The 10,707-nt window shown below is 35.9% G+C and overlaps 1 protein-coding gene across 3 annotated transcripts in view; it reads left to right on the plus strand.

Annotated features, from left to right (window-relative positions):
* Positions 1-9,779, plus strand: part of LOC120081427 (THO complex subunit 1) — a 49,441-nt gene extending 39,662 nt beyond the window's left edge. For all 3 annotated transcript variants that reach the window (XM_039036276.1, XM_039036275.1, XM_039036278.1), the window contains 6 exons: positions 1,738-1,804; positions 2,472-2,543; positions 2,719-2,769; positions 8,596-8,655; positions 8,740-8,889; positions 9,163-9,779. In XM_039036276.1, coding sequence (XP_038892204.1) covers positions 1,738-1,804; positions 2,472-2,543; positions 2,719-2,769; positions 8,596-8,655; positions 8,740-8,889; positions 9,163-9,423 — 661 coding nt within the window. In that variant the 3' untranslated portion in view covers positions 9,424-9,779. The remainder of the gene's footprint in view (positions 1-1,737; positions 1,805-2,471; positions 2,544-2,718; positions 2,770-8,595; positions 8,656-8,739; positions 8,890-9,162) is intronic.
* Positions 9,780-10,707: the final 928 nt, after the last annotated feature.

The raw sequence follows: 10,707 nt of genomic DNA on the forward strand, positions 1-10,707 counted from the left end.
CCTTGTTCACAAAGAAGTCAATATCGGGGAAAATAGTTGTTCTAATTGTGTACATAGATGATATCGTTTTGTTAGGTGATGATGCTGCTGAGATTACCAGGCTGAAAAAGAAAATGGCTGATGAATTTGAGATTAAGAATCTTGGGAGTTTAAGATATTTCCTTGGAATGGAGGTGGCAAGATGGAGAGAGGGGATTTCTGTTTCTCAACAGAAATACACACTCGATTTGTTGAGGGAGACAGAGATGAATGGATGTAAACCCTTTAATACCCCTGTTGAATTTAATGCTAAGCTGGGAGATTCCATTGACAGAGCTTCTGTTAATAAAGAAAGATACCAACGTCTAGTGAGAAAATTGATCTACTTATCTTATACTAGACTGGATATATCCTATGCTGTCAGTGAGTTAGTCAGTTTATGCAGGTACCTTACGAGAAATATATGGAGGCTGTAAATCGAATTCTGAAATACTTTAAAACTACTCCAAGTAAAGGCCTAATGTTCAGGAAATTCGACAGGAGATACATTGAGGCTTACACTGACTCTAATTAGGCAGGATCTGTTACAGATAGAAAATCGACTTCAGGGTACCCTACTTTTGTGTAGGGTAATCTTGTTATTTGGAGAAGTAAGAAGCAAGGTGTGGTTGCTAGAAGCAGTGTTGAAGCTGAATACAGAGCTATGAGTCTGGGAATATATGAAGAGATATGGTTGAAGAAAGTTTTGTCTGATATTCATCAAGACAGTGATACTCCTATGAAGCTCTGTTGTGATAACAAGGCAGCTATAAGTATACCAACAACCCTGTGCAACATGATAAAACAAAACATGTGGAGATCGATAGACACTTCATCAAAGAAAAACTGGACAGTGGCAGTATTTGTATTTCTTACATCCCTTCTAGTCAACAAGTTGCTGACATTCTCACTAAAGGATTACTCAAACAAAGGTTTGATACTTTTTTAGCAAATTGGGTCTTATTGACATCTATGCCCCAACTAAGGGGGAGGGTTGAAAATAAGGGAATGTTATGTATTAGTTCTAAGGGCATTCTAGTCTTTTTACTTTGGCCTGACACCTACGCCCCAACTTGAAAATAAGGGATTGTTATGTATTGGCCCTAAGGGTATTTTAGTCTTTTTATTTTGGCCTACTTTTCCTGTTTCTGTATTAGAGTTTTATATAGTCTATTTATATCTTGGGTCTGACATGTATGGTGTAAGTTGAATAATAATAATAAAAAAGAGCTCTTCTACCGTGGTTTTTCCTCCCTCTTCCAAGATTTTCTGCGTAAACTTCGTGTCATCTTCTTTCTTTCAATATTATTGTTATTATTTAATCAATTTTGATTAAAATTAACTTCAAATAAAAAATTTAAGATTTAATGAAAGTACAGGAGTTGGACATTTGAAAGTACGTTGGTGGGACAAAAAATGCTATTCTAACCATTATGTACATAAAGTTGGATTTTTTTTTTTTTATGCATTTAAATCTGCAACTCACTGATTTAATCAATAGCTTATATTGTTCGAAATTTACTTGGTTTGATGAAATGCTTTTTTATCGCTCCATATTTCTTGAGTTACAAGATTGAATGGGTTGGACTGAGTATGTTTTTCCCACTTTTGCTTGGCTTTTTTATTTTGTGTGTGTGGGTGGGTTCTTTTAGTATGAAAAAAAATGATTTTCATGCTTGCCACTGTTATTCATTGTTTTGCCTTGAAACTTTTTTCCAGTAGGCCAAGGTGGAGATTGGGGAATAAAGAACTCTCTCAATTGTGGAAATGGGCAGACCAGAATCCGGTGTGCAGTTATCCCTTACCATTGATTATTTTTAATCGGAATTAATCTTTATTAAAATTCTCTTGTCCAAGTCCAAGCTTTTGTTTTTTACTTGTAAATATTTCAAGTTTCTATACGGTTTTTTTTGTTTTTTTTTCTTTGTATTCTCCATAATTTAACAGTTGTAGCTACTTCTTGGGAGTACAGACCTTGAAATTACTGCGTTGTCTGTTTGTCTAAAAATTATCTGGCCATCTGAGCATTTTGCTTTTGCCTTGGATCAACTAAATTGTCGTCTGTAAAATCTCGAGGCAAATGATGTTGATGTTGAACATTTATCAAGTATCTCAACTACTAGACATTGTAGTTTGTATGGTCAGATAATAATCCAATGGTTGAGGGACTTTGAACTATTAAAGGAAAAGGTTCTACTGTCCAAATGTTAAGCCTTAATTTTGAAATCTAAGTCGCACATGGGGAATTACGGAAATTAATCTATAAATGAGCACAAAATTAATTTTCTAAGTTAGTTATAAAGGAACATAAATTAGTCATCATTGCCTGGTGTTGTCCATGATGTGGCACTTAAAAATGAAGGTTAGGTCAAGAGGTTTATACTCTGTTGGTAAATCATTCGCTTCAGGTGTCTATAGACTATAAATACTGACATAATTTTGTATTTCATCAGAATGCCTTGACTGATCCTCAACGTGTTCGTACTCCTGCAATTTCTGAGTATTGGAAACCCTTGGCAGAAGATGTAAGCATATTAAACACATTGTTTTACCCCTAGAGTTGAATAATCGTAATGTTAACCCTTTTTTCATCTGATTTTCAAATAAAATTGTTTCATATTAGCCTATTTATCTTTCCTGTTGTAGAAAACTATACATATTGCACCTATTAGGATGAACTTTGTTCTTTCTGTGTTACAGATGGACGAGTCTGCTGGGATTGAAGCTGAATATCATCATAGAAATAACCGAGTAATTTTTTTTTCATAGTATTGAATTCATTATCATTCCTTGCAGCTGATTAAATTGCTTAGAATTGCTTAGGATAGATGGGTGTTAAGGGGGATAAAAAGACATCAGATTGTATTAATTATTTGAGAAAAGAATATAAAGAATCCTAGGACTGAGGATATTCAAATTTATTTTGAAAGATAGAGAGAAGGATTAAATGAAGAAGAAAGTGAGCTTTGGATGGAGACCATGAAGATGCTAAAACTTTGTAAAGAGATTTGATATTTTTCAAGAGATATTGTATGTTCTATTATTATTCAAAATGGTCCCAATATCGGGTAAATATAATACAATAGAAGTTCTAACCAAGGAAATGACATCTAAAAACAACGAAAAAGATGTGAATGGCTAATTCAAAAGCAACTATATTATATACAAATCTACACTCCCCCTCCTCAAGCTAGGTTGTATATAGGATACAACCCAAGCTTGGAATTGAATTCATCAAAACTTCTCCTTGGTAAAGCTTTGGTGAGAATGTCAGCAATTTGATGGCGATACAGGGCATAATTTAGTTCCACAATGTTCTTGTCGACCTTAACAGATATGAAATGTCGATTTATCTCTGTGTTTCGTTCTATCATGATGTATAGGATTCTTTTCTATGTTGATTGTCGCTTGACTGTCACAAAGTATTGAATGAAATTTGAGTTTCTATCCTTAGTTCTTTCAAAAGCTGCAACTGACTATTTTTTGCTTCTCCAAGTGACTAAGTTGCCCCATACATAAGAGCAATATCCAGATGGATATCTTTGATCGGTTAACTCTCCAGCTCAACTAGCATCAGTATAAAGTTCTTCCATTCTGTTTGTTCATTTTCTAAACAATAACCCATGAATTGGAGTACTTTCAAGTATCATCAAATCCCATTAATTGCCTTAAGATGATGTTCATTTGGAATATTCATGTGCTGACTAACAATGTTTACAGAATATGATATGTTTGGTGTAGTATGTGACAAGTAAATCAACTTTCCCACAAACCTTTGATACATGCCCTTGTCAACTGGATTAATCCCTTTGCTTGGGTCTTGGCCAAGATTTGGATCCATAGGTGTTTCAGTAGGGCTACACCCAAGATTTTTAGTATCCTTTAACAAGTCTAGAATGTATTTTCGTTGAGAGATGACAATGCCATCTATAGATCTCGCTACCTCCATTCCTAAAAAATATCTCTCAAACTTCCCAAGACCTTGATTTCAAACTCTGTTGCAAGCATCTTTTTCAAATTAAGGATCTTCCATAGATCATTTCCTATAGTGATGGTATCGTCTATATATAATCAGCATTGCAGTTTTGTTCATAGATTTCATGAATAGAGTATGATCAGCTTGGTATTGATGATAACCACTTTTAATCATAACTTTGGCAAATCTGTCAAACCAAGCACAAGGAGACTGTTATCATCAGCCTTTTTCCACTTGGGGTTCTTTACAGCATTTTGAATATTATGTGGAATTTGAATATTGTCCAGTTGAGTTACAAAGGCTTTATAAGACGGATGTAATTTTCCATATTCCACATATTTTTCAATTGGATGATGCAGCTTTTAACACCTTTTTGCTAAGCAATTGATAGTGATGTATCATCAATTAAGGGCACCATAGAAGTGATGTTCTCATGACTGGAAGTCAAAGAAGATGTGTCTGGTTCAGGTGGTTGACATTTAGAGCCTTGCAAGGTAACCCACCCCTATCCTTCTCGTGTAACAGTAAGAGTTCGACTTTGTGAGACTAAGGTTCAGGAAATTGCGAGACTTCAGGTTTAGAAACAATAAGTGGATCCGACACGGGAATAAGTGGCTCATTTAGAGGATGAGCTAAGACATCAGGTAGGATGTGTGGGGCAAGTAGACTCAACTTCCCATGGCTCAAATTCTCTTACATTCTCCCCCTGAATTTGGGACATGGTGAAAAAAGGTGGGTTTTCAAAGAAGGTAACATCCATAGTGTACATTTTTCTAGTCATCGAGGAATGACATTTATCCTCCTTTTGATGTGGTGAATAATCTAGAAAAAAGCACTTGATGGATTTTGGATCAAGTTTAAATCGATGAGGAGAATGATTGTGAACAAAGGAGGAATATCCAAAAACTCAAAGAGGTAAATTTGAGGAAAATTTTTGTAGTTAGGAATGAATTTGGAGGACGACATTACGGGGAGACTTGAATCTGAAGACTCGACTAGGCATTCTGTTTATGAGAAAGGTTGCAATAAGAATGACTTCTCCATACATGAACTAGTGTGAACAATACCATGAGATGAAAGAAATGACCCAAGAGTGGAATTGAAATAGTCTCGAGCATTATCTGTTTTGAGAACTTGAATATTACTTTGCAATTGAGTGGAGATCAGAGTGAAAGGATTGAAAAATACTTAGATGTTTCAGATTTGTCCTTTATGATGTATGTCCATGTCAATCTCATATGGTCATCAATAAAAGTTATGAACCAACGTGCTCCATATATATTTTTAACTCTAGAGGGCCCAAAAATATCATTGTGGATCAATGCCAAAGGTTTTGAAGATTTGTAGGGCACACTTGGATAAGGATTTTTGGTATGTTTTGAGAGTTGGAAAATTTCACACTAGAAGTGACTCAATTTTTTCTCGATGAAGAGATGAGGAAGCAACTTTTCAAGATACAAAAAATTTGGATGACCAAGACAAAAGTGCCATAACATGACTTGATTTTCATTAGACAGACCTAGAATGGGAAGAGGACTCGAGGATGAAACTAACAGAATTGGAAGAAGACTCACACTTGGGGTTAGAAAACAAACTTGGAACATGTTTTTCCTGGAAAAGATAGAGGCCAACCTACTGTTGAGCCATGTCAATCACCTTCCCCGAACCCAATTCCTGAAATTCACACAAGTTTGAATGAAATTTAGATATACAATTCAAGTTACTCGTTTTGCTTATCGACATCTAGTTACAACTCAATTTAGGAACATAAAGAATATTGGAGAGTAAGAGATCATTGGATAATTTTATCGACCCTATTCCTGTAAATTCAGAGAGAGATCCATCAGACTGAGGAATGACCACGATCCATACTTTTTCTTTATTGTGTTGTACAGAGAAACGAGGGAACATATCTTGATGAGTAAGATAACAAATAGAAGATGTAACAAACTTCTTTGACATGATGGGAGAGACTGAACAATTGAGATTGACCAAACTAACGAGATCAAACAAAACTTCTATTCTATGCCATCAACCAAATGGAGACAATAATGGATTTGGTTTAATGAAGACCAAATCAACTGACTGGAAACCAAATGATACCCACAAAGGAGAATTGATTTCAACCCAAAACCTTGCACCAAACTTCATGGAAATGACTGGAAAAAGGAAAATATAACTATGTAACCTCGTCGGAGATGGCGTTGGCGGGATCTAAAATGCAAGGCGAGGATGGAGAGAAGAGCCTCGACGCTGGAGAAAGACACCTATGGTGCTGCAGGACAAAAAACCCACGTCAAACGGAAAAAGCCATGCGTACTAAAAACTAAAGGACGGACGAATGTGATCGGAGCAACCGAACGATAGTCGTGAATCAATGGACACATTCAAAGACGTGGTCCCGAAGGATTGGGTGGTGTGCGCGTGGTTGCAGATTAAAGAATCACAAAACTTAGACACAACTAGGTGGTAGGCGTCCGTTGTCTATGATGGATCGCAGCATACAACGGCGGCGTCTGTTGGATCTGAGGCAATGACCGTGGCTGGCATTGTGTAGTGGTACAGCGTCGGAAGATGAAGGCCGCGACAATGGTGGCTAGGGTTAGAGTTTTTTTTTTTTTTTTTTTTTCTATTGACATTTAGGGTTTTAATTGTTCTCCTACGTGGGAGAAGGATGTGAGTTTCCAAGCAAAAGGCAATGGAAACGGGTTCACTTTGATGGTTTGTACAGTTTCCTACAATAATTTTCCTTTCCGATAAGGTTTGTTGTTGGCTGGAAAGAGGAGTCGATCAAGGAGAGTGCATTGGAGAGACCTCCAACCTTGTCAGGGAAGGTATGGCTTAGCCTGTCCTCTATGCAGCAAAGAAAACAGTTGGTATAGAGGAGAGGAAGTACGGGTCTGCAAGTTCTAGTACCTTTTCTCAAAGCAATAGGGATATCAAGATCAGAGGCAACAGGTAAAACATTTTCCATGGTTGGAGAGACATAATCAGACAAGGTATTTTCAACGAGAATAGGAGAAACAAGAGTGGAAGGTTGGTTACCTGGAGTTTCAGAATCATCTCTCGGAGTATGAGATTGGATTTGTGACAAGTCGGCTATTTGGTCCTTGTTCAGTTGATTGAACCTTCTTCTACATAAAACTTAAACTTAGGATTCAGATCATTAGGGTCTTTTTATAATAATTCTTCCCTTGAATTAGAAGGTTCTATACTTGGCATTGAAGAACAAGCAGAATTAGGACAAGTAATATTTGGAAGACAGACAGATAAATCCCAAAAATTATCATTCTTTATATTTAGTGATTTCTCCCCTTGAAGATAATTTTGGGTGGAAAAAGGTTGATTTTCAAAAAAATGACACATCCATACTCGCATAAAGTTTTTTGTTTGAGGATCAAAACATTTATACCCCTTTTGGCTAGAAGCGTAACATAGAAAAATACATTTAATAGCTCGATGATCTAATTTTGATCGAAAATGACTAGGAAGATGCACATAACAAATACACCCAAAAACTTTAATTGGTAAATCAGAGGACAAACGAGTAGTAGGAAAAAAAATCTTTCAAAACAGCAAGTGGAGTTTTAAAATTCAAAACTTCAGAAGGCATACGATTTATTAAATAGGTAGTCATGAGAAATGTTTCCCCCCACAAGTACTTAGAAACATTTGGTGAACAGTGCCTTTATTTTTAAAGAACTTGCTCAGATGTTCATTGAAATATTCAGTTCTATTATCTGAACGTAAAATACCTATTTTTGTTGAAAATTGAGTTTCAATCATATTGTAAAAGCATGTGAAAACATCCTTCTCTTCAGATTTTTTTGTTAATAAAAAAAACCCAAGACAAGCAAGTATGATCATCAATGAACAACCGTTTTCCACTATGAGTTACAATTTAGAGGGGCCTCAAATATCATTATGAATTAAATAAAATGGTTTTGAAGATGAGTAAGGTTTTGGTGAAAGAGAGGAGCGATGATGCAATTTTCACAATTTAAATGATAACAATTAACTCCCCTAAAGAGATTTGGAAATAGAATTTTGAGATAGAAAAAATTGGGATGCCCTAGTCTACAATGTCATAGCATAATTTGATCTTTGACAGAAGTAGAACTGATACTAACTAAAGACCCGAGTTTTTCATTGCCAAGAAAGTGCTTCAACCCAAGTCACGAACACCTCTTTGACAATGAGACCTATCTGTTAATTATAATGCGGAGGATGTTCCATTTTAATTAATGTAAACTCTATGGAGAGAATTCTACAAGAAGGAAAAATGTCATCCTAAATGAGGTCCCAAACTGTCTGCTTTAAAACCGTACTCCCCACACTTAGCCATATGATCTGAGCTGAGCTTTCTTCTTGGTGGGATGGCGTGAACCTCCCGGCCTCAGTTTTTAGCTTTTTCTTTGTGTATACATTTCAAGAAATTGAAGTCCCAAAATTTTGTTTATCCCATCAATTGAAGAACATACTTCAATTAAAGGTTGTGCCATTGATTGTAGATCTTTTCATCTTTGTAATGTTTAATAAACAACCATTAAGAACTTGACAATTACGTTATCAATCATTTAGCATATTTCTTTCTTATTCAGGTTTATTGCTGGAAAGGCCTTCGGTTTTCAGCTCGGCAGGACTTAGAAGGATTCTCTCGAGTATGGTTCAAATTCAATAACAATTGTTAGCATTTTGATCTAATGAAGAAAATCTGATATTTATAATTCAACGTACAATTACAGTTCACCGACCATGGCATTGAAGGTGTTGTGCCATTGGAACTCCTGCCACCTGATGTACGAGCCAAATACCAAGCCAAACCAAATGAGAGATCTAAACGTGCTAAGAAGGAAGAAGCAAAAAGGGCAGTCCAGCAAGTTGAAGAAAATCAGGTGGAGTTCAGTTTAGATGCGTTTTAGTCATACATATCGGGAAAGGTCCATCTGTGGTAGTGTCTATGATTTACTGGGTAAACCTGGTCTCTATGGAGAGAGTGTATATATGAAATATGTTAGAAGTTTTTTCAAATTGAAAGACAATGGTTATGATTATGGGGGTCTTTTGGACTTTAGTTCTCATTTTAATTTTTAGTATTCATGTTTTCTATATAAGTTATTATTTTCTTGATTGTTCTAAAATTTTCTACCAATGGATTTTGGCAAAAGATGGCAACTCCAGCTAGTGAGAATGATGGTGAAGGAACCAGAAGTGACCCTGATGGGCCATCAGCAGGGATGGATGTCGATACAGCTGTTGCTACTGGCAATCTATCTCAGGGTGGTACTTCAACTCCAGAAGAAAATAAACTAAGCTCTGACACAGATATTGGTCAAGAGGCTGGCCAGTTGGAAGCTGATGCTGAGGTTGAAACGGGCATGATTGATGGCGAGACGGATGCAGAGGTTGATTTGGATACTGCAGGTTGATTTGTGCAGAAGCCCATTAATAATATCTTGCAAGGTGCAAATCCGGCAGCCGTTCCATTATATCGTTCTACTTCCTGGTGGTTCTGAGCTATTGAAGTTTGAATTACACTCGTTTGTATAGGATATCAGTGAATTTATTTACTGTTTAGAGGGGAAAAGAAGTAGAAGAATATCGAAGTTTTGATCCAACCTGTGTTGATTCACGTTTTGCTTTCTGTGATATTTACAATACAGGGCAGAATCTGCCCTTGTTGCTTAGACATTATTTGCTACTAAAATTTAATCCGTTTTTGTTTATTGGTGATGTATGAGCAAAGTTTGTAGTTCGATTTCACTATTGACTACATTTTTTACTATGGCTGAGCTTTATATGTTGGAACTGCAGAAAATTCATTCACTTGCATAAAGTAGCTATATTGTTTTTCCTGTTTGGACTGCGACGAAACTGCTTCTACAATATAGTTGAGGTATAATATTGACATTGATATTTGACGTGAATCACATGAAAAGAAATTTATAAAGATATAACTTCTAGCATGCCTTAATGTTGCAGCATTTGTTTGAAATACAAGTTCTGTCTCTTAATGTCTTCAACAATTGCATATTAACAAATTTCAGGATTATTATGACCAAAATCAGTTGTCGGTTTCTTTGTAATTTAGTCAACATGAGGATGCTTCGAGGCTTTTTGTAGACGGCAACATAATGTATTACAGCTTGAATTTTTCATCAAGCGATTCTTACATGTACCACTGTTGTGTCATTTGTTCATACGTTATACTCTATCTATTGCTACTGCAACTAAATCAATCAAGGATTTCTTTTGACAATGATGCAGTCGTTAGATGAATTGAAGGTTAAATGCTATCACAAATGGACAATGGATCTAATTGAAAATATAGGTACTCTGAACCAATGATGGAAACACTTAATTAGGAGCTCAGTCCCTCGTAGTTTGCCATCGTAAATCATTACAAACTAATTATTGATGTCTAAACTATTTATAATCGTTTTATTTAAGTTTTATAGTATTCAGTACTTCTATCCCTAAGCATAAGTCTCCTTGAATATCCTTAATTAATGAAAAGTTTTGTATCCTATTCTAAAAAAATATTGGTAAGATTTCATGATCTTGCAGGAGAGATTTGGGCAGACAAATGTGTTTTAAACATAATTGCATGTTGCACAGGAAGACTGTTTTGGGAGATTCGTTTCTGAGAGACCAATGCTGCAAAAGGGTCAAGCAAAGGTGTAAACCCACTTCTGAGGTGTTTTGAATATTCA

This window comes from Benincasa hispida, chromosome 7 (assembly GCF_009727055.1).
Source record: "Benincasa hispida cultivar B227 chromosome 7, ASM972705v1, whole genome shotgun sequence".
NCBI lineage: Eukaryota > Viridiplantae > Streptophyta > Magnoliopsida > Cucurbitales > Cucurbitaceae > Benincasa > Benincasa hispida.